Source organism: Aspergillus alliaceus, assembly GCF_009176365.1.
Source record: "Aspergillus alliaceus strain CBS 536.65 unplaced genomic scaffold BDW43scaffold_77, whole genome shotgun sequence".
NCBI classification, from domain to species: domain Eukaryota; kingdom Fungi; phylum Ascomycota; class Eurotiomycetes; order Eurotiales; family Aspergillaceae; genus Aspergillus; species Aspergillus alliaceus.
Genome location: NW_022474760.1, coordinates 39,822 through 62,867, shown reverse-complemented (window position 1 = coordinate 62,867; position 23,046 = coordinate 39,822). Strand labels below are relative to the sequence as shown.

Here is a 23,046-nt window from a genome sequence, read left to right as displayed (position 1 = left end):
CTGGTGTCATGCTACTGTCTTAGAATAAATCCCTGCACTTTTCTTGAGGGTCTGGATACGATCTGTGGTTTGCAGAACGATCCATTCAGTCTATCAGTATGGATTCTGACCTGGGTTTGAATACGTTACGCCATACATACAGGTCTACACCTCAAGTATTAGAACCTCATTCCAAAAGGGTACAGTACTGTATGTACATACGATGGAGCTGTAGTATTATAGGACGCACACCTCAGCCATCCGGACGAATGGCAATGTCTCTTCGTTTCCATACTGAGCGGAGGAACTACTTCCGGCAGACAACACTTAGTATAATAGAAAAGCTAACCCTATAAATAGTCCTCGTAATATGTAGTAGTATGTGAGCACTGGCGATTTAACGGACTTCCTGCGGATTCTGGGTTCTTGACCATATTCTCTTGTATCATTGCTACTAGGTAATATTCCGAGTGAGATCCTCATCATCTGTGTCGGTTGTATTACGTTTGTTTACAATTACAAGTCCTCAAAGATCTCATACCGATCTCATTAAGGTCCATCAGGTTTGTGTTTATTTCCCGCCTATCCGCCGTGCAATACAATAGGAGGAATATTTCAATGAAACCACAGGTACATGCATAGGAAGAGATGATTACAGAACTATAGTGGCCGAAAAGGGCCCTATTACTACGATAGAGCACAGTTTAACAGAGTATGGATATCTACTGATAGTATACAAGTACATACATGAACGGGATTGTCTTGAGTTCTTCCACAAAAATAGTAATCGGCCAGAGCGGGTCCAATTCTTGGCATAAGTTGACAAAGAATGCCGAAGTAGGACAACGATACTAAGGAAGTGTAGGGATGGAAAAAAGATGGATGACTTTGCATGATGACAGGGAAGAAGTAGCAGGTGAGATTACAATCCTCTCGGTTACTAAACTGACTTAAATATCCCACTGAAGGAACATGTACGAAAAGAGTAAGGGAGGAGAGAGAGAAACCCGAAACGGGGAAAGCGGGAGGCTGGTGGAACAGCTGACAACGGACGGTGCCTCAGGCAGGATGACTTGGGCGAACTACAGCCCAAGGAGACAGGAGACACTAAGAAGAGAGCCGATCAATCAATTCATTTATCGTCGAATCCCCTAATCAACACCAAAGAGAGGCTGGGATACGTGTGTGGATGTGTTTCTTATAGCGAGGGGCCCCTTCCTCTTACATTCACTTTTTTGTCTATTTGTTTTTTTTTAAACCCTCTAGTCTATCCCCACTTGATTTGGGCTCTGTTTCGTTTCTCTCCCTTACACCACACACACTGTCACCTTCCGAGACAGTCATCTTGGCCCCTTCCCTCACGACTTTCCTGTTCCTTACTTCCTGCATCTGCTGTGTTCCTCTACGTTTACCCGCCATCTGGTTATCTATCATAAAAAGGAAACCCTCCGACTTCCCACAGATAGACACGCACGCACGCACGTACCCAGACAGACACACACACACATGCAGTCCGCCTCTAGCGTTCCATCTCGCTCGCAGCGCAGTCCGTCAGCCCAACATTTTTCCTCGGGCTCCGGAAGCAGTATCGAATCCACCATGACTTCGCAATCCTCCGCGCCACGCAGCTCGTCCAGCTCAGGGCGATCGCAATCGAGAAGTTCGGTGGTAAGTCGTGCATTCAATAGTCTACACCGCAATCCAGCACCTTGGCTATCACCCACGTTGTACCCACAATTATCCCGGCTAATACAGGTCTATTTGCTTGCCACAGCCCGATAAGCAGATCTCACAAATCGAAAAAAGCGTCACGCATCTCTTGGTAGCCACAAAGCAGCTGTTGGAAACTTTGACCCAATGGTCGCGGAAACAAGCTTCAGAGAACGAGGTATCCGACGTTTACGTGCGGCTGGGTTATGAATTCAACCTTGCCTGCCGCGCTTTCAATGCGATCGGTGTTGATACCTCCGACCTGGGTCCGGTACCGGACCTTCTCCGTACAATTCTGGAAGACACCCTGAGCCAGGATGCCTCCCCGCAGAGCCTCGACCGCTATCTCCCCCGCATCCGCGACATCATCATCAACCTCCTTCACGGTCTCAAGAAGAAACAGGCTCGGTTACGTTCGCGGCAACAGCGCGAGGAGAGCCGCACATTACCTGGTCGGCAGGCAAGCGCGGGGAGTGTCGCTAGTGGACAGGCCGCTATGAATCAGGCGTATGAGGAAACAGTCTCTAGCGTGTCGTCCCCGAAACGGCCAGGCCGCCGGCATGGAAGCAATGGCTCTCTAGAAGATCCTCCGGCAACGTCTCGGACATCACCAGTACCGGGCGACATGCGAGGCGGGAGCTTCTCAGAACGAGAAGCATCACGACGAGAGGCGCAGAACATTCTATCTCAGCCCTCCCATCTTGAAAATGATCAGACTGCTAAGGCATCCATGTCATCGGGGAATATTACCGAATATCCGACCCCACCGCCTCCGCCTCCAAAGCAAGATGATGCTATTGGTGCTTTGCAGAGGAGTGGTGAGCTTGAGAGGCGCGCCTCTCGACGGTTCTCTGCGTATCAGATCCAAAAACACCTGGGGACATCCTCTAACGGGGTCCCGGTCCTACCAACTCAACATTCTCCAATGCCAAATCGTGGTCGTGATGTTCGTGAGTCGCTGAATGCTGTCCGTCTGCGTGGATCTTATGCCCACGGGCGACAGCGATCAACAAACCGCTTGCAGGATGGCAGCACAGCTAAAGCTGCACCAACGCAAACACTTCCGAAGTTTCCCAGTATTGAAGAAGAGCGCATGAGGCCTCGAGGGGAAACACCTGCGGATGTCTCCGCAAAAGACTTTCCTGTGCCCCAAGACAAGCCTCAGAAACGACCTGAAACTGAAACAGCAGATCTGCCTCGCCCCCAGGAGGAACCGTCCCTTGCAGAGGCATTCCAGCTGACCAAGGAGAGGACGCCCGACGCTATTCCCTCTCCAACAACACCTCGATCAGAACGTCGACAGCCCCAGACTGTTTCTACCCCTCCTCCCGGCACTCAATTTACTGCGGAACAGCCGTCTCCAGGCAAGGAAATTACCCTGTTCCTACAATATAAGAGCAAGATCAAGAAATATGTTCTCCCAGAAGGCTTCTCTGGCCTGACAATTGGAAGGCTTCAACTGGCTTTTATAGAGAAGTTCGCCTGGAATACTCACAACAATGGGGCAGACTTGCCGGAAATCTACATACAAGATCCCGTCTCTGGCGTCCGCCATGAGCTAGAGGATCTGACGGACGTAAAGGACCGGTCTGTCCTCGTGTTGAATGTCGACATCCTGGATGAGATGAAGAAACATTTTGATGATGAATTTGGTGGTATGCGCAGGATGATTGAAGGCGTCAAGGATGCTTTGAGTGGCCAAGAAAGTATCATGCAACGTGTTTCGGATCGCCAGCTTGAAGCAGCAAAGGAAATGGCTCGTCTTGCCGCAGCACCTCCGGTATCTATATCTAACACAAAGGCTGGGGAGAACCCCAAGGACCCGATCACCGGCAGCGACAGCCAAATTGCCGAAATCCAAAGTCTCAGGCGCGATCTCGCCGTGCTACGACAGACATACTCGAACTTCCAATCGGATATCGCAAGTTCGATGAGCGCAATCCGGACCAAGGCAAGCGGTGTGAAATCTGTTGCTACGGAGGTATCTTTGCCAACTTTTGAAGGCGATGCAGGGCGCGTGCGCGTCAATTCCGGGAAGAAGGAGCTTGGCGAAGAATCGGAACGACTCGTGGCTCGTGTTGACGATCTCCAGGATTTGGTGGAAGACCTCCGTAAAGACGTTGTGACCCGCGGGGTGCGGCCACTCCCGCGTCAACTCGAGAGTGTCGGCAAGGACATCAGTGCGGTTACGAAGGAGATCAAAAAGATGCAGGATTTCCTCAAACGGGAGAAACCCATTTGGACTAAGATTTGGGAGAAGGAGTTGCAGCTTGTATGTGAGGAGCGTGATCAACTTACCATGCAAGAAGACCTTGCGGCCGACTTGCAGGACGATGTGGAGAAGGCTGCCCAAACATTTGCTCTTGTGGAGCAGGCTACCAAGCAACAATCCATGCAGAATGATCCTACTAATGGCGTTACTCTTCGGAACACCTCTCGGAATGTGATTATTGATCCCGCGGTAGATCCCATGAAGGCGAAAGACAGTGTTTTGGGCGAAGTCCGTGCATTGCAACCAAACCACGAATCGCGCCTTGAGGCGATTGAAAGAGCGGAGAAGGCGCGGCAGAAGGAACTGGAGAATCGCAGGGTTGGTAAGTTCCAGAAGGAACTTGGAGCATTTGTGCAGGAGGGCAAGTTAAAGAAGAGCGGCGGCGTGGAAGAGACTGAAAGACTTCGTCGAGCCAAAGATGATCGCATCCGCAAGGAGGTGTGGGAGAGAACGCAAGCTCGAGCAGCAGAAATGGAGAAAGCAGAGGCAGAGGATGCTGCTGCGCAGGCTGAACAAGGTTCTCAGGCAGAGTCGACCACCACAGACGATGCCGAAGCAAAGACTGCGGATGGTACTTCGGATATAGAAGAAGCAACTGAGGTATCCTCTCCTAAGGGGAAGGAATCTGTTTCCGGAGAAGCAGAGGAAACTGAGAGTAAAAAGGAGGAGAGTGAGCCAACGAAGCAAGATGATGATAAACCGACCCAGACTGAGACTTCATAAATCGAGGTACAGTTTCATGACTGGCTATGCTATACTTCGCCTGATACTATTGTTCCTTCCCCTTGTTCATATTTACTACCGTATGCATTTGTCGTTCGCTTTGCCGATTTATTTTCAGCATTGAATTTTTTTTTTTCCTTTTTCGGTACCTTACCTCAATTCCCTCTTTTCTTCTCGTTCCATATTGTGTTGTTACCCCAGCTTAGTCCCGCTTCGCAAAACATTGGCTTTGGCTCGTGCATATCCCCAGACTTGAAGCCACAACTCTGCGTGGGGAACTATAGTTGTTAGTTGTTCGTATTGCTGAGGATACCCTGCCACTATCGTGGCCTGTTTATGACCATTGTGATGATACTCAAGGGGCGTCAAGCATATATCCCTTGTCTGTTATATCCCTGCCTGCTTTTATGTCACTGTATTACATGTTTAGCTGATATATTCCAATGCAAGAGCCCATTTGTAGTAGAACCAGTTTGTATTCTGGTGTATTTCTCCACGCTTCGATCTCTTTTTCATTATGCGATGGCTACAACCTGCGGACTGACCACTTAGGGTTCAATAGTCTTGAGGCCTTTTGGTACTATTCTGTATGCTATATACGATCTCTCACGTCAAATAATGCGTCGTAAAGATCTCTGGTTCCTGATATAAACATAAACACTGTAAATCATGCCAAGAGCCCATGAGTTCGAATGGCCCTGAAGATAACATGGGCAGTTACGCATATGCCGGTAAAGATTCCCAATTTCAGGATATTCATAAGCCTAGCGAGGAGAGATCTCTCGGTAGCTTAACAACAGACAGCAGAGATATACATGAGTTTGAGGATTGTAGAAGTGACACTACTTTCCAAGAAGCCAACCGGCGAGTGAGAGGCTATCCGCACTAATAAGGAAACGATAAATGGTCTCGGTTTATTAAGACCCATGACCCCCTATGGCCTTCTCGACGGCCTCTTTCGCCACATTATCGAGCGAGGTATTCGGCAGCGGAGCAAAAGGGGCATTATCTGAAAGCTCGGCCGCGCAGCACCCGCCAACCAGATTAACAACCCTAACGCCAAACGGCTCTAACTCTAGCCTCAAAACCTCACTGTATGAGAAGGCTTGCTTTCTTATTGGCTCTTTAGCACAGTACCCCGAACCTCTCGGATGGACGAGTTGTCCCGCGCTAGAACACTAGGTAGTAGGTAGGTACTGCCACGAACCCATCGGTGATGTGCTGGTCTTATATGTCTTACGAGATCTTATCGTTCACATATAAGTGAGGATAATATCCTTGAATGGTATGAAAATACACTTGCTTGCTTAATAGCCTGCTTCTTTTGTTTGGATAAGATAAATTAGATCATACCTGATATACCCAGCATCTCAGATAAAATATACATACTAAAAGGTCAGTATGAGAGCAGTATGTAAAGAAGCATAGTATCGACCACGCCATGGTAGATTATAATTATATTGATTCCAATCGCGAAGAAAGCTAAGAAGATAAAGAACAAACTAGAAAAGAGGAGGATCTCAAAGATGTTCCTTCAGTGAATCTTCACGGTTCTCATTAAAAATAAATAGCCTCACCCCAAACCATCTTCCAACCAACAACTTCCAACACCAACACCAACACCTCACACCGTCGAGCAACAAAGCAAGGACACTGAAAGAAGAAACAATTAAAGAAAACAAAAGAAACATAATCAATCTTACTCCCTCTCCGCTCCCCGTCCAAGCAGGCTAATCTTATCCTCCACAATCTTCTTCCCCTCAACATCATGAGAATAAGTAGTCCACATCATACGCCTGACGGACCCAACCGCCAACTTAAGCGGACAAGACCTCCTCATCTGCTCCACCAACTTCTGCAATCTCTCAATCTCCTCATCCAACGCCGTAACATGAACCCCATGTTCCATAGCCTCTCTCTCCGCATGATCAAGCAGCACCATCGCCTCACTAACCCAGGGCGCTAAGGTGGTATCCTCCCCTGGGAGAGAGTACTTGGCCTGGACATCCTTTTTAATCAGCTTATACAGCTCCAGAAGATCGGCGTACTCAGCGGGCTCAGTGCGCTGTTTCTTGGATGTTTGGTCGGGGTTGGTGTTCTCTTGTGGTGGGCTAGGTCGCTTGGGGGGTGCGACCCTTGCATATGCGTGTTCCATTGCTATGGGAGATGCGCATGTGGATGAGGAGGGGGAGGTTGGCTCTTCGGTCCAGGAGAGACTAAGTGAGGTTGGGGTCTCTAATGTGGTTGCTAGCTTTGGTGGTGGGGTTGCTGCACGGACGTAGAGTGGGTTTTGGATTGAGTGATAGGGAGCGTTTAGTTGGTTGAAGGGGATCATGATAAAAGGAATGAGGAGAGTAGAGGAGAGTGTGTTGTTCTAGGTAAAGAAAGCTAGAATAGGTAGTTGAATGTTGGTGAAAAATGTCCCGGAGGCAGACGAGAAGGAGAGAAGAGATTGCCAAGGGGGAGACAGAGTAGGGTCAGAGCAGTCATCACGCATTAGTGATGAGTTGACTTACGCTTCAGAGTGGAAATGATGACATTTTTACGTGTCCATGTCAATTATCTAGCATGAAAATGACGGCCGACCTTCCATAGTAGCCGTGGCACTTAAGTAGGCCGTTAGGTGACTATAATAAATGCAAGTATTACGATAGAAGAATACTATGGTAGAGTTAGGGTTTGCGTATCCCCCACTGCGGGTCGATCGCTGTCTGAAGATCTACTCGCTCGATTCAATTATTGCAGCGCTGATACCCTTTCTCAGACGTAGCATTAATAAAGGATGTGAACTTTTTGCAGCTGGTGCAGATCTTAGGCCATTTATAAGGGGTTGAGTAGCAACGATGACATCTTTCCTTTCCTTTTCCCTTTTTTGAAGTATTTAGATAATCTTCTACCCAAGATGTATTCAACGAGCGAACCAATTTGTAACAATAGACAAGATTGTCCAGGCTAGTGAACATATTTCATGTCAATGATATACTATTGTGCCTTGAAAGGCTCGAATAAGCAAGCATTTCCACACTTATGTTCCCGTCTTATCCAATGTCGACTCCAATCCTTGCGGACTCTACATGTATGAAGTTGTTAACTGACTCGAACATGTACCGAAATAACAACCTTAGTTAACTAAGAGTGTATGCATATTGAAAATGATTCAATGATTCAACATGGCAGAAGATCAAGACAGGCTGAGATCTATACTATGATAAGACCAAAGGAATTAGATATAAAGAAAGACAAGTGAAGAGGAAGTCGCCCTAAAGACGATATAGACCTCTGTAAGAAGACACATGTGCAGCAGCGCGTCAAGGTATCCAATATTCTGGATTGCACAATATATTCTCATTGCCCGCTAAGAGATATTATGTCATTGTATTAGATAACTACGTTTCCAAAAATTGAGAGATAGTAGTGTCTCTTAGAATCTCATCACGATAAGTACGAGCAGTTTGAATTGTGACTTTGAGTCAAGAAGAATACATGAATATCAGTTTTAGACTCCAACCTATGAGGGCAACTGTCACGCAATTGTTACTCTTTGAAAGTACCGAAGTGGATGGTTAGTGAATGGCATCCCATGGGCCTTGGGCCAGCGGGGCTGTTTACTACGTGTAAATTTGAGCTGAAAATTTCTGGGACCACTCATATAAGCAGTCATATATGTAGACCAGGGATAGTAATTCTATGCTATTGGTGGGAGATAATGACGAAAACAAAGTCGAACGATACCTTGCGAATAAGATCATTTACTAGTTTGGGCGGAAATCAAACTTACTATTTAGGGATTATGATCCAAAAAAAAAAAAAAAAAAAAAAAAAAATAGGTTGGGGTAGATGGCCGTGGAGCCTTGGTAGAATAAGTATAAGCTGCCATGTAAGATAGGGATGGATTTGATATAGTTAGACCGAGCATATATAGAGCACGCATACCCCCCCCGCAACTACCATGGTAACCTATACAGCTGTCCATCTAGTTGATGATAACCCCAAGATTATATCCATGCCTCAGCCAACCTCTGCGCGTGCTCCTAACGGGTTATCACAACGTCCACCACCCAAAAACTCACAGAAGTACATCCAACTTCGTCCAAAGGAAGGTAAGTCTACATGTCCACCCGTAGTGATTCTATCTTCTTGGTGTGACTAATGATTACATGGTTCTAGGGGCACTTTTAATCAAATTACCCAACAGCTATTCCGATTTCAAGCGTCGAAAACACGCCCTCTCCCAGAAAAACCAACGGGATCGGTTAAAGATGGCCTTCGATCAGATGGCCCATGTACTTAGGACAAGTGGCGTTGGCAATGGCCAAAAAGGGGGACTGTGCACCAAGGTAAGTCTGTCATGAGAGACAACCTGGGGGAGATTCTCGAATAGAACACTATGGGCTGATCTGGAGGCAATTGGCTGCGTTGTAATACCAGGTGGACCTTCTCGAGACCGCAGTGGGGTATATCCAGCACCTACAGAGCGAAATTAATGGGCACAAAAACCATAAAATAAGCGAGGGGTAAAGCATATGGGTGTTCTGAGCTCGGTATATTGTCGATAATGCTAGCTAGCAATGTACTGGTTGGTTGGGGTAACAATGACACTATGCCGGTACCAGACTTTTGATTTGCCTTTCTTCGTATCTTAGTTGATTTGAGTACCAGGCTGTAGCTTCCATGTGGTATCTTGGTGAGCAGGCCACAAACTGCCAAGAAAGGAAATGATTCGGTATGATGAAGAGCATGCTCGACTTCTGCGAGGAGACTGGTTCAAAGCTTCTCCGGGACAGCCCAACGTTCACCTATAGTCACTACACCAAAGAGAATACCCAAGGCAAGGACCAAGACCTGAATGGGGTACTATGTTCACCCCCTCATGATTCCTCCTAGGAACAGGGTGTGATGAGTGGCAGCAATGAAGAAGGGCGGAGGTATAGAATATAGGATAGCGGACGCCAAGAATCTAGAACTTGGATGCTCGTCTGCTCAATCCGAGCCCACGTTCCTTTCCATGGAGCTTTAATTGGCCATATAAGCTTTTGAACCAAGTTGGTGCCAAGGCTGCTGGTGGGCGGACTGCTTGGCAATTGAACGATATGCTGCCAAGAACGTCGGAACCCATCAGTTGACTTGCACGACAAAATTAATCAGAAATTATGACTAGCCTGAAATATGGGTCCCTGTACTGGGACCGTGTTGTGTCAATGGGTGACCTCGCCTAGTTCATAGTAGGGCCTATGGTGCCTACAAGGATGGCGGGAGGATTCTTCCCAAGTGTAGGAAAGCGCTGGGCAATCGTATTAGGTTTTTTTTGCTTTACAAGTTGTTTAATTTGCCGGCGTAAGAACTTGCTGCGGCATATAAAAGCACTATGCATGCCCTCTCTGCCGATGGAAATGAAATGAACTGCGGTACTGAGATACCTGAAGCCTGACTAAAGACCGACCACTTAGTGGCTTCACATCTGACAAGATGGCTCTCCACCAGTTTGACTACATCTTTGCCCTCGGTACTATTTTTGCATTTCTCGATGCCTGGAATATTGGTGCCAACGATGTTGCCAATTCCTGGGCTACCTCGGTCTCATCGCGCTCCTTGAAGTACTGGCAGGCCATGATACTCGCATCAATCATGGAACTTTCTGGCAGGTACATACCACTACGCTATAGCCCCATTTACCTATTCTAGGGCTTATCCTAAGCTAATTTCCAAGAATAGTATCGGTGTGGGCGCCCGCGTTGCAGAAACTATCCGAACGAAGGTCGTCGACGTCAAACTCTTTGCCGAAGATCCATCGATGCTTATGCTGGGCATGTTATGTGCAGTAATAGGCTCTTCAATCTATCTTACAATCGCTACAAAGTTTGGTATGCCGGTTTCCACCACTCACTCCATCATGGGTGGTGTTATTGGAATGGGTATTGCATCGGTCGGTGCAGACGGCGTTAAGTGGTGGGGGGGTAATATAAACTCAGGCGTGGTCCAGGTGTTCCTGGCATGGATTATCGCTCCTTTTATGTCGGGTGCCTTCGGTGCTATCATTTTCCTAATCACTAAGTATGGTGTCATGCTACGGAGCAACTCAATCCGGAATGCGTTCATTGCTATTCCCATCTACTTTGGCATTACTTCTGCTCTTCTTACTAGTAAGTCATGTGGCCCGAAGGGAATGATTCGCCACTGACTTCTGTAACAGTGCTTATTGTTTGGAAGGGTGGCTCGAGTAGGATTACCCTCACTAATGCAGAGACCGTTGGTGTGATTATCGGGGTTGGCGCTGCCGTGGCCTTGGTTGCTACCATTTTTTTCCTTCCCTGGTTGTACCGGAGGTTGCTGAAGGAAGATTGGCAACTCCAATGGTATCATCTCTTCCTTGGTCCTCTTGTCCTACGTCGCGGAGAGGTCCCGCCTCCACCGGACGGGTACTCGACCGTGCAAGACTACTACAGCGGCCATAAGACTATGGAACAGCTTCAGGCAGAGCGCGCGGCGACTCAAGAACACCGCCCTTCAGACTTGGAAATCGAAGGGGAGCTAGTGAAAGAGAGCCAAAACACATCGTCTGAGGCTCTGAAGTCAGACGCACCAAGTGATGCACCTTCCGTGGTGCGGAAGCCAGAGTTCTCCTTCATTGGCCCTCGACCGGAAGGGAAAGGAGCATTGCACCCAGTCATGCTGTTCTGGCAGTTCAGGCGCTTCTTCTTCCGCGGCATCGAGCAAGATGTTGTCAGCTTACAGAAGAAAAGGAGTCTACTTACCGGTGATATCGAAATGACCCATGCTCACGCGGTACACTATGATAATAAGACCGAGTACATGTATTCATTTCTACAGGTCCTGACGGCCTCCACTGCTTCGTTTACCCATGGAGCTAACGATGTGTCCAAGTATGCTTCCCTTTTTGGCTATACTGCAGCTTATACTGACTACTATAGTGCTGTCGGTCCCTATGCCACAATATATGATATTTGGCAATCTGGGAAACTCAATACGAAGAGTCCTGTCCCTTATTGGATTCTGTAAGTACCACAATGCCGTGCTACTGTGTATATTTCAAAGCTTACCCCTATAGGGTGTTCGGAGGTGGCGCTATCGCTATTGGTATTTGGACCTACGGTTACAACATTATGCGCAATCTCGGTAACAGAATCACGCTTCACTCCCCTTCTCGAGGCTTCTCCATGGAGCTTGGCTCTGCCGTCACTGTCATCCTTGCCACTAGGCTCAGTATGTCCACCGTCTTCCTTGTAATGAAGTCATATTATGGGCTGCTAACAACCCGCAGAGCTTCCAGTTTCCACAACCCAATGTATCTCCGGCGCAACTGTCGGTGTCGGTCTCTGCAGCGGAACCTGGCGCACCATCAACTGGCGTATGATCCTGTGGATCTACTTCGGCTGGATCATTACATTGCCTGTGACTGGTATTATTTCCGGCTGTCTTATGGGCATCATCATCAATGCCCCTAGATGGGGCCTGGGTGTCTAGACCACGCTTTTGCCTATGGCCAAGCGGAGAGTATTGTGGTGGTAGAACATAGGTATCTGATGCTTATACCTATATTTGTTTAATGTAATTAATCAGCTTGAGGAGTGCTTTGTGTCGCTGTACTTTTCTTTGTCCTGGAAAGAACTATGCAGTCAATAAAAACCTCATTGTTTATGAAGAATGGGTCTATCATGACTATCATGGTTAAAAGAAATGCGTCTAACTCCTGTTCGTAGATGGCTGTTAATTCCAGTTTCATGGCAATCGAGACTCATCCTCTCACCAGATCTCTCAATGAGTTTCAAAATATAGGATAACAGTATATACAAAATGATAGTATCGACTAAACCCCAAAGCGTTCACATCTACTTTAAAATATCATTCTACCCTCCACGCAAACAGACAAAAAATGAAAATTAAAGAAAAAGCAACAAAGCTAACCCCCTACACCTTCTCCAAAAATTCCTTAATCCGCCTAAACATCTCAGGAGGATTCGAATACATCGGAAAATGCCCACTGTACGAAATCTCCGCCAACTCCACACCTTCCTCCTTCAATCTAGGCAAATACGACAGAGTGGCATTCTGCACGCCATACATAAACATCTTCGGAAACGGCAACCCCAAAAACAACGCCAGTAAATCATTCCCATCGGTAATCTCAACCATGGTAGACAAAATCCCATACGTGACATGGGGACTAATCTTACGTCTAAGATTTGACGCATAAACAGCATTCGAGAAGGCGGGCGCGCGCCTGGCTCTCTCAGTGAACTCATGGAAAAATACCTCCGCATCATCAGCGGGGAAGAGAAAGACCTGACGACTGAGGAAGCAGTCCTCGGGGGCGAGATTACCCTTGATATTGGCGAAGCTGAGGACGCGGTCTGGGATTTCAGACGCGAGGAGGAGGGCAGTTAGGCCGCCCATGGAGTGGCCTGAGAGGTGGAATTTGGAGATGCCGTAGTGGTCAAGCATGGCTTTAGCTGTTTTGACGAGGAAGGGGATGTTTATTTTGCTGAGGTCGGAGCATGCTGTGTCGCCACAGCCTGGGGCGTCGTATACTAGGAGACCATAGTCGCTGAGATGGGGGAGGTAGGCGAAGTCGTTGAATTCTTCCTTGGAGGAGCCGAAGCCGTGAAGGAAGAAGAATGGGGGGCGGGTGCCCTTTTTGTAGAGGGTTGAGATTTCAAGGTTAACGCCCTCCACTTGGAATTGGACCTTCTCGTATGAAGGAGCGCTGTCTAAGGAGAAGGCGGCGACGTTGTCCATCTTTTGGGGTTGTAACCCCCAAGGCAATGTTGTCTTGGAGTGCTGCGGACAAGTGGGAAGTTACGGTAGAGCTAGGAGAGTACTTTAAAAGATATATAAGAGCTAATTGTGTGTGGAATTGGATAGTGAGTCATTTTGTCTCCCGCCAGTTAAGCATGTTCTTCGGCGTTTCCTAACTTGACCGATATCTTTCTCGGCCGTGAGTGGGGATGCCGATACGAGTTTGACGGCATTAATAAGCCCGTAGCCCTAATTCCTATCGGCGTATGGTCACTAACCCGATCAGAATGCGAACATGGTAGCAGTATATGAGGAGTATAGATTCTGGAAAGAGTACAGATATTAGCTGCTCCGGGATGGATTTTGTGTTTTATAAGTTTAACTCTACTCGATTCATGACTTGACAAGTTCAAAGCCGACTTCTAAACCTTGATTTATATGACTTCATTTAGCCAACCCATTCAACAAACTCTCCGCAACTACAGTCGGTTCTCATTTAGAAGGGCACCTATTCATACCCGTAGTATTCAAAGTGGCGCATCTAATATGGGCTCCCAATATCCTGACGTGCCCGTTCTCCCACCTGATGTTGCATTCGGTCTGCTAGCTGATTTCGGCGCAGACCAAAATCCGAAAAAAGTGTCCTTAATCGCTGGAGCCTATCGGGATGAAAATGGACTACCATGGATATTTCCCAGTGTGAAACAAGTAACCAGGATATAAAGATCCCGAAATCGGCCTGTTTCTGCACTCCCAACCAGATGCTAAGACAAAGACAGGCAAAAGAGCGCATTGCAGCTAACCCTACATCGCATCATGAATATCTCGATATTGCAGGCTCTCCTGTATTTCTGGACATTGCTCAATCGCTCGTTTTTGGCACTGAGCTAGCTGAGACTAAGAACATTGCTAGCATCCAGGCCGTGTCTGGTACTGGAGCAAACCACCTGTGCGCCTCATTTCTCGCCAAGCACCTTAAACCCAAGCATGTCTTTATCCCAGATCCTACATGGGTAAACCATAAGACAATCTGGGCTGCAGCAGGCCCGGAGGTGGTCCAGGAAGAGTACCCATATTATAACCAAAACGCGCGGTCAATTAGATTTGGCGATATGGTCTCGACATTCGAGACAACCGCACAGCCGAACGACGTCGTCATCCTCCAAGCATGTGCCCACAACCCTACAGGGCTGGATCTAACCCGTGACCAATGGAAGCAGCTGGCAGACGTAGTTCTGAAAAAGAAGCTATTCGTCCTGTTCGACAGTGCTTACCAAGGCTTTGCCACTGGAAACGTGGAAGATGATGCCTGGCCAGTGCGTTATTTCACAGAGCAACTGCTATCGAGCCAAGACCCTGATCAGAGGATCCCCGGACTATGTGTTGCTCAGTCCTTCTCCAAGAATTTTGGACTCTACGGCGAAAGGGTGGGAGCACTGCATTTAGTTGCTTCGTCTGATGTTTCCATCCAGGGAGCCAAATCTCAGTTGGCGCTTATCGCGCGGGCAGAGTACTCCAATCCACCTCGCTTTGGGGTTCAGATTGTGGAGACTGTTTTGAATGATACAGCCCTCAAGAAACAATGGCAGCAAGACTTGAACACTATGAGCTCACGAATAATGAGAATGCTTAAGCGATTGCGCACGAAGCTGGAAGAGCTTGGTACCCCTGGTGATTGGTCGCACATTGAGGCCCAAATCGGGATGTTCAGCTATACTGGGCTCAGTAAGGCGCATGTCGATAGGTTGAAGAAGGAATATCATATCTATCTGATGCCTTCAGGACGAGCTAGTCTGTGTGGGTTAAATGAGGGCAACATTGACTATGTCGCGAAGTGTATTTCTGAGGTTGTTAAGCAGGATCATTGACGAGATATGGGAAAGTGTGAGCTTATTCGGTTTTCTTACGCATTGGGATATCATGCTGTACATAATAGTCCAACTTTATGGCTGTTGCAATTATGATATTTATCACAGGCTATTTCCATCCAGGTCTACTTCACAGCCTCTATATGCTTCTCCAACGGAGTAAGAATGCCAAGCTATTAGCCTTGTCCTATTCGGGTCCTTTTATCTTGACCCTGCGAAGTACTTGGTATGTCCCGACAATTTTCCCACAGAATATTTAAGCCAGAACGAATTTGAGATGCAGTCCTCTGGCCGTGTTTCTTTCCTAAGGTCGTTGTCTCATAATTCCACCGAGAATGGGCGGGAGATATTGGACTGAAGATGATATTTCCACTCTTTTCTCGAAGCAAAACTTACTCCTGCCACGTCACAACAACCGCACGAATAATGGCGTGCCATAAGGAGAAAGTTGCCCTGCTCTATCCAGAGATTCCTCTAAATAGGTCACACTATAGGCCAATCTGTAGATAGCATAAGTCCGTTCATCAATGGAATGGTACATGTATACTATATGACGTTGTCTACAGCTTGAGTAACATGCTGTGACCCTTGCTGGTGTGTGTGAGAGCGCGTGTAAGAGTATTAGTGTGTGTGTATGGTTGTACGTGTGTGGGTAAGTGAGTAGGGGTGTGTGGGTGTGGGTCAATTTGAAACATTAACAAACCTGAGAAATCCACAGGGAAGTTGAAGAGAATCTTTTGTACATATGTCCCATCAGTAGACTAGATAGCCTGCTGTCGACTATGTTTGATTGGGTAATTGTATTCATAGTGGCTTCAAATAGCGATGGATACATTAAGACAAGCCCAGCATACGACGAGATGGGCTAGATATATGCCGATGTTTGCTCTTTGGACGCAATGTTTGCATGTGATCTGTGTTCTATAAATGTCCCAGTAGACATAGAGTCTGCTAGTAGACTCCGATTTATGTTATCGAGAGTTTAGACAAAGATACAGGGGGTCGTTATTAGGGGACCTATTCCTAGACGAGTGGATCTAATCTGCAGGGGCATAATTCCGACCATTATTTCGATCCCTTTAGTGGACCATATTGCAATGGCGATCATCAAGCCCGATAGTAATAATGGCATCGAGGTTTTCTTCCCCTTCGCGCCTCCCATGCTCTCTAGTGTAGGGTGTCCTACGTGCTTTGATGGAAACAAGGTATAATGTGCTGTTGGCAGGAGAAATCAGGAAATACTGAAGAATCCACTGTGTCATTCAGGATGCTTTTAAATGAGAGAGGTTGGTGTCCGGCCTATATTGGCATGCGTGCATCGCTATATAGGAAGCTGGCTGGTGTTCCTTCCAGTTGGCACCAATCCCCTACTAGCTAGTTCAGTAGACTTGTGTTTAATGCGGGTTCGGCTGGAATTGTTTCACCACTCTATATTTTGTGCGTTAAGTTAGTGGCGATGCTTGTAGACCACCACTAGTACCAAAATGGAGATTTCATAGCCCCTATAATTATGGATAACGCAGTATTTGTTTCCTATGAGGCACTTTGAGCGTCGAGGATTAACGGAGATAACCTGTCTTAGGAGGCGGTTGAGGCCTTGGTTAGGGCTTGGATTTTCTCAGGCATGGGCGTTCTGTCCACTGTATGTTAGCTGAGGCTCCAATACTTGAGGAAGAGATGAACCCTTACTCATTATTGAAACGGTATATGTCTATGGGACTAATAAATGGGGTCAAGTCAGTCCGTAGCTCGTTCTTCTCCCATTTTTTTTCTTTTTTAGAAATGTTAAACAGTGTTTGTGAGCATGTGGTGTTGACTAGTAGCAAAGCGTGCTATGTAGCCATCTTGTGAAGTATCTCTTGATGTGGCAGCAGAATATGGGATGCTGTACATCCTGTGGTGATCTCGAGGTCTCTTATTTTAAGCGTGCGATTTTAGCCATACTGAAAGCTTTGCAATGACCGAGAGGATGCTCGTGCGGTATATATCATCAATCGCGTCTTTTGGGACAAAGTTTGAAATGTTAAAGATATCAGTATGTTCGGAGATACCACCCAGCAGTTGATATGGATTAAAGTCGGGTCATCCTCTCTAGAACTATGTGGGATTACCCATATTAGTGGCTATTTCGCTTGGGAGATTACTGGTAGACAGCTTGAGGGGATACAAGAGATAGAATTCTAGGAGTCTATTAGTATTAATAAATGGATATGATGTAGATTTACTGTAAAGTCAAGGTGAAGCACTACAGAAATTGAAGTACGATGGACAGGCGAACCTACTTGCCAGTTGAGTATGAATATTTAACCCGTTGAATATACTTTGTTGGCGAGATTCGCAGGAAAACTATGTGACAATCCTGCCATAATCCTATTACAGTAAGTGAGTCTTCCAGATATTATCACACTATATCACCATAGTATAGATCAAGGAATGCCAAGATAGGTTACATTCTCTGTTGCCAGTTTAGAAAATAGTTCGGATTCCAAGGGATCATGGATAACAATTTCAGTTCTCTAACGTGTTGATAACGATCTCATGTCTAGTGAAGCTTATCATTGCTGCAGAGTGAGGCAACGCCCCACATATGGGATTGGTAACCTACTGTGCATTGGTACACATGTATCACTATAGAGCATAGTCCGGACGGTTGAACACCGCACCCACGGATAAACGTAGTAAATGCAGTGCCTGGAACCGTGTCCTCAATATAATATTTACTTATTACTTGGAAATTTGCTGAAGAATATCCTCATTGCCTGACACACAGCAAAATGACAGCAAGCCTGCCGCAGAAGGCTGCATCTCTCCTATGTGCGACATTGGGTGAAACAACATCAGACCGGAAAGTTCCCGGTCCTCGTCTACTGTGCTGTGGATCGTAAGGGCGATGTTCTGTTCAGTCATACCTCTGGTAAGCGTGGAAAAAGAATGCCTAGATTCAATGTCATTAGACGCCGTGTTTTGGATTGCTTCCTGTACGAAGTTGATAACGAGTATAGCCTGTATGCAGATGGTCGAGCAGGGCGATCTCGCACTTGATGGAGTCAAACAGACCGAATCAATCGCCCAGAACTCAAGGCCGTCCAGGCCCTGGAACGGAGCGTTGACGGTAGCTTTTCATTTTGATGCCCAAAGAGCGCGGGATCACGCTTCGCATGCTCTTGAACCATACTTGTAACGCTTTCCCTATCACCCCACAAGTGCCAAGCATAGGGCTGACTAGATCTATATAGCTGGCTTTGTCTACGCCTTTCAGGATCTCAAGCTGTGCGACTGGTCTCGCCCAGTCGGCCTAGACGATTTCTGCAGCCATGAGTCGGATGTGTTGCACCGGCCACTGGTCAATCAGCCCGAACCTAAGATCCAGTTGTGGGACTTGACTGGGCTGGTGTGTTTGTTGAACGCGTCAGTGGTCTATCCCTGGGAGGGTATTTTCAAAAGTTTACCCTGCAGCCTGTGGGGATTAAATTAATTGCTTTTTTTCCGGTCTACAAAGCTGACCATGAACCTGGCGTATGTGCATCAACGGGCTAAGGATGGTACTCTGAGCGTCACCGACCATCTCTACCGGTATCCCCTTCTACCCCGCAAGCCTGGAGCGGAATGAGAGAAATTTTGTAATGGAGGTGGCGGTTGTTTCGGGAAATCGAGTATTGCAGTAAGTTATCTTCCAGATTTCTTCGACCAATTTCTATCTATAAACATAGGTAGAAATCTGACAACCATTGGCGCATGACTTATCGTAACATTTCTGAACGACGGTACAGACCCAAAAACAAGCGCTCAACTTCGGAAGCCAGAAACAGTGAAAGGTAAAGCACATAATCTAACCAAACTAATCATTGGGATAACAAGTTGAATAGAGAAATGTTCACCGACCAAATGCCGGGTAAGCCCCTTCTTGCAAATCCTTGCCCGTTGGTATCTTGTGACGATGGCCTCACTAAGGGCTGGGGGATTGTCCTTATCTCTTAGCCATCAGAAGAGCGCAATAGGAAGGGTAGCTGGACCTGGATCTTGGGAGGGGCTAGCAAACTTGTTCTAATTTGCAGACCGGGAGAACGGGGTTGGAGCTATCTTAGCAGCTCACATTCTTCCATATGGAGGGATGTCTCGGAAGGCCCGTGGGAGTGATAGGGAGATAATATGGATTGTTACAGATCTTTAGGATTTAGAGTGCATGGAAAGGGTAGAAAAGGTCATATATGATGAGCTAGAGTATGGAAAGCTGTAGATAGTGATATAGACAATGAATGCTTGATTTTCAGAGAAATTAAGAGGTAGACAAATCTTGTTTAGTTCAGTAAGCATAACAAGACAGTATCCGCTGTTCAAAGTAACTTTAAATCATTCTGTAGTGTTGAGGATCCTGCCATGTCTGATCCACAGCGAGAGTCAAGACCATGGTACCATAGGGGAAGATTATCCAGAAAACAATGAAGGAAGTAAAGCATTTATAAAATTGTAATGTACCTTATCAGCTATTGGATACATGCATTTCTCCTACTCATCAGTCATGATGTTTATAAACATAAGCACCCATCGGCTTTCCCAACGAATTTAGCACAAACAATTACAGCTTTCCAAGTCCATTCGCGCCAGACTTCTTATCATTGTAATCGATTTGGAAGCTTAAAGCCGGGTCATAGTGTATAGCCCAATATCCATCCCAAATAGCCTTGGTAATCGGACCGAGCTGGCCCCCATTCACCAGTTTTCCATCCAGTGAAGTGATAGGCATGATACCCCCAGCGGTAGTGGACATGAAAATCTCGTCAGCGTTGTACGCCAGCTCTACCGGAATAACCTCAACGCGAACTTCAATTCCCGCTGCCCGCGCGACATCAATAACACTCCTCCGCGTGATACCCTGCAGGACGCCACGGTCAGGCGTGTACAGCACACCGTCTTTGACGAAGACTATATTGAAGCCGGACCCCTCAGTGATATTAGCATCACCATCGGTCAAGAACGGGTAAGTAGCACCACGGTCCGACGCCTCGAACATGCCGCGGACGAGATCTCCCCATTGCAAATTCTTAACGGTGGGGTCAATAGCACCAGGAGGAACACGGCGAACGGTGCGGGCCACGATGGCGCTACCACCAGTAGTCTGCACCTCGGGCTCCATGACCCAAACGTAGGGCTGAACAAACATATAAAGACTGTTCTTCATGTCTTCGGGCTTGGTGCCCCGAATACCCTTCAGGCCCCGAGTGACAATCAATTCCACGAAAGCATCGCGGATCCCGCTCTTGGCGACCATGTCAACCAGAATCCGCTTGACCTCTTCTCGGGGTAGAGGTAGCTTTAGGCGCAACTTGCCGCAGCTCACCTCCAATCGCTCAAGGTGGTCGTCTAGGCGGAAGAATCGACCGTCCCAGACGGCTGGCACATCGTAGGTTAAGTCACTGTGCATGAAGCCTTGGTCGAGAAGTGGGATGCGTGCCTCGGCGAGTGGAACGTATTTCCCTTCAATCCAGGCTATTCCCTTGGCTAGGGGATTGCTGCTCGCTTCTAGAACAGCCTGTCGTGCGGCATAGTTGGCAAAGACTTTTTGCATGGAGGACATTATGAAATTGGGGATTTGGAAATGAGAGCACAAATGAAATAAAAGGTTAGTCGGGATTCTCTAGCAAATATCTAGGTCTAAAGCCGAGTTTAAGCATATAGTGGCTGAGAATGTAGTTATTCTTTTCGCCACTAATGCTGGAATGGTTATGTAACTCGTCATTTTATCCGGAATAGGTAACTTGCCCCAAGAGGAAACCGAGTTCGCTCCCGATGATTGAGCGGGTTTGTATGCTTTTCCAGCACGGCAAAAGATACGCAGCGCTTTCTCCGTTGGCAGGACGTTGTAAGTATTGGAACCCGCAGGTTCGATTAGGAAGGTAAGTCTGGATATTGTGGCGTTCATAGTAGACTGGTTTTGGACGGTGATACGATATGACCCATAGTCGCCAACTTGGTATAAAAAGCGTAATTAAAGCTACACAGAGAGTTAATCTTCATGGCAATATAAAAGAAGACTGGAACTGGAAATGCCTTAACCGCCCACCTTTTCAAAGACAACGACGCAATGGAAAAAAAGAATGTGGTAGTGATCGGGTAGGTAATCTTCTTCTTAAACTGACTCGAATTCTGTGTGATGATCACCAGACTTGTATTTAACTCCTAGTTTATATCCTTAGTGCCGGAGTCGCAGGCCTCACGACCGCCTCTCTTCTGTCAAGGAATCCAAAATCTAAAATAGTCGTTGCGGCTAAACATATGCCTGGAGACTACGATATTGAATATACTTCAACGTGGGCTGGCGCGAATTGCATGCCGTGAGCGCAACGGAAGCTCAGGCAATCCTACGAGTCACTAATAAGAGCAACACTTAGCATGTCTACGCGTGGTACCAAAGCAGCGGACTGGGATAGGCGCACCTGGATCGCGTTGGAGGACTTAGCACGGAACCACCCCGACGCCGGGATACATTTCCAAGGTATGGTGAACAGGGCCCAGTCTCACAGTTGAGAGCTAACGGGATTGGAGAATGCGAAATACACACTCGCTCCAAAGATGTCGGCAGCACGACTGCGGAGTGGTTTGGAGAGCTTCTGTCACTAGACCCTTGGTTCGAGGACGTTATTCCAAATGTGAGCATAAGCTAGCTACTTCGAATTGAAACCTCATTGGCAATATCTAATTGTAAGGTGATTAGTTTCGCACCCTTTCTAAGAATAACCTTGGCCCTGGGATCGACTCTGCGACAGCCTTCACATCTGTGTGCATTAACACAGCAATATACCTCCCCTAGCTCGTTTCCCAATGTCTCAAAAACGGAGTCAAATTAAAACGAGCCATATTCAGGCATATATCAGACGCTGCATCCTCATTGATTCACCCGGGACAGGAGGTTGATCTTGTGGTCAACTGTACGGGTCTTATGGCTTCCAAACTGGGTGGAGTAGAAGACAAGACCGTTGTACCTGCCCGAGAGCAAATTGTGATAGTCCGAAACACTGCTGGTAAAATGCTAAATGTTTCTGGGACCGATGATGGTGACAGTGAAGCATGCTATGTCATGACCCGGGCTGCTGGCGGCGGGACGATCTTGGGTGGTTCGTATCAGCTAGGAAACTAGGAGTCGCAGGTGGATCCTAACCTTGCTATCCGAATCATGAAGCGTGCGGTAAAAATGTGTCCTCAACTTACTGGTGGTAAAGGAATCGAGCACCTCGATATAGTTCGAAACATTGTCGGACTAAGGCCTGTGCGGCAAAACGGGACAAGAATTGAGAAGGAACGCATAGGTGATACTTGGGTAGTGCATAACTATGGTGCAGGAGGAGCCGGCTACCAATCATCGTATGGTTGCGCTCAGGCTGCTGTAGACCTCGTTGAGGATGCTCTGGCAACACGGGCAAGGCTTTAGCATGGTTGTCCGGAGACATGTCGAGTACACCGTAGAATTCAAATGCATGAACTACTTCATATGTTCGCTGTTACTGCATTTGTGACTGAATATGCTTTGAAATTCTATCGATTTATGTAGTTTGCTACCCTATCTTTAGTTAAAGACGGGCATCAGCTCCTCATTTACATAAAAATTGTTGCGATGTAAGGATCACAACCCAGGTGCAAGACAGTACATATTGGGACCAAAAGACTTATAGCAAATGCTTTACTAAGAAAGGCTGAAGCTGATCATATGATCAATGACTTAGTAAAGTAAGGTTAAATATATCA

The 23,046-nt window shown here is 47.0% G+C and overlaps 9 protein-coding genes across 9 annotated transcripts; 6 read left to right on the top strand and 3 right to left on the bottom strand.

The window, feature by feature from the left end:
- Window positions 1–1,041: 1,041 nt before the first annotated feature.
- Window positions 1,042–5,266, top strand: BDW43DRAFT_293267 (formin-mediated actin nucleation enhancer). The gene is made up of 2 exons (XM_032043808.1): window positions 1,042–1,647; window positions 1,754–5,266. Exons 1-2 carry the CDS (start codon window positions 1,486–1,488, stop codon window positions 4,682–4,684), a joined length of 3,093 nt encoding a protein of 1,030 aa, XP_031894576.1. The 5' UTR covers window positions 1,042–1,485; the 3' UTR covers window positions 4,685–5,266.
- A 1,117-nt stretch (window positions 5,267–6,383) lies between these two features.
- On the bottom strand, window positions 6,384–7,019 carry BDW43DRAFT_316537 (uncharacterized protein; the record flags this gene model as incomplete). Its single annotated transcript, XM_032048318.1, has 1 exon — window positions 6,384–7,019. The coding sequence occupies one exon, from the start codon at window positions 7,017–7,019 to the stop codon at window positions 6,384–6,386; it is 636 nt and encodes a 211-aa protein (XP_031894575.1).
- A 1,641-nt stretch (window positions 7,020–8,660) lies between these two features.
- On the top strand, window positions 8,661–9,366 carry BDW43DRAFT_293264 (uncharacterized protein). Its single transcript, XM_032043807.1, has 3 exons — window positions 8,661–8,784; window positions 8,852–9,021; window positions 9,113–9,366. The coding sequence occupies exons 1-3, from the start codon at window positions 8,688–8,690 to the stop codon at window positions 9,200–9,202; spliced, it is 357 nt and encodes a 118-aa protein (XP_031894574.1). The 5' UTR covers window positions 8,661–8,687; the 3' UTR covers window positions 9,203–9,366.
- Window positions 9,367–9,894: 528 nt separating this feature from the next.
- BDW43DRAFT_237525 (inorganic phosphate transporter) lies at window positions 9,895–12,210 on the top strand. Its single transcript, XM_032039621.1, has 6 exons — window positions 9,895–10,326; window positions 10,397–10,824; window positions 10,875–11,565; window positions 11,614–11,697; window positions 11,751–11,905; window positions 11,964–12,210. The coding sequence occupies exons 1-6, from the start codon at window positions 10,151–10,153 to the stop codon at window positions 12,164–12,166; spliced, it is 1,737 nt and encodes a 578-aa protein (XP_031894573.1). The 5' UTR covers window positions 9,895–10,150; the 3' UTR covers window positions 12,167–12,210.
- Window positions 12,211–12,518: 308 nt separating this feature from the next.
- BDW43DRAFT_237511 (alpha/beta fold hydrolase) lies at window positions 12,519–13,526 on the bottom strand. Its single transcript, XM_032039620.1, has one exon. It carries the CDS (start codon window positions 13,436–13,438, stop codon window positions 12,611–12,613), a length of 828 nt encoding a protein of 275 aa, XP_031894572.1. The 5' UTR covers window positions 13,439–13,526; the 3' UTR covers window positions 12,519–12,610.
- Window positions 13,527–13,984: 458 nt separating this feature from the next.
- BDW43DRAFT_316534 (pyridoxal phosphate-dependent transferase) lies at window positions 13,985–15,306 on the top strand (the record flags this gene model as incomplete). Its single annotated transcript, XM_032048317.1, has 2 exons — window positions 13,985–14,146; window positions 14,218–15,306. The coding sequence occupies 2 exons, from the start codon at window positions 13,985–13,987 to the stop codon at window positions 15,304–15,306; spliced, it is 1,251 nt and encodes a 416-aa protein (XP_031894571.1).
- A 2,538-nt stretch (window positions 15,307–17,844) lies between these two features.
- BDW43DRAFT_304385 (serine hydrolase domain-containing protein) lies at window positions 17,845–19,354 on the top strand (the record flags this gene model as incomplete). The annotated part of the gene is made up of 10 exons (XM_032045592.1): window positions 17,845–17,874; window positions 18,148–18,208; window positions 18,246–18,352; window positions 18,423–18,483; window positions 18,543–18,678; window positions 18,720–18,765; window positions 18,806–18,879; window positions 19,090–19,121; window positions 19,175–19,226; window positions 19,258–19,354. The coding sequence occupies 10 exons, from the start codon at window positions 17,845–17,847 to the stop codon at window positions 19,352–19,354; spliced, it is 696 nt and encodes a 231-aa protein (XP_031894570.1).
- Window positions 19,355–19,882: 528 nt separating this feature from the next.
- Window positions 19,883–20,881, bottom strand: BDW43DRAFT_323524 (aminotransferase class IV; the record flags this gene model as incomplete). Its single annotated transcript, XM_032049760.1, has 1 exon — window positions 19,883–20,881. One exon carries the CDS (start codon window positions 20,879–20,881, stop codon window positions 19,883–19,885), a length of 999 nt encoding a protein of 332 aa, XP_031894569.1.
- A 507-nt stretch (window positions 20,882–21,388) lies between these two features.
- Window positions 21,389–22,732, top strand: BDW43DRAFT_304383 (FAD-dependent oxidoreductase; the record flags this gene model as incomplete). Its single annotated transcript, XM_032045591.1, has 7 exons — window positions 21,389–21,417; window positions 21,501–21,638; window positions 21,696–21,799; window positions 21,850–21,953; window positions 22,019–22,081; window positions 22,115–22,378; window positions 22,442–22,732. The coding sequence occupies 7 exons, from the start codon at window positions 21,389–21,391 to the stop codon at window positions 22,730–22,732; spliced, it is 993 nt and encodes a 330-aa protein (XP_031894568.1).
- Window positions 22,733–23,046: the final 314 nt, after the last annotated feature.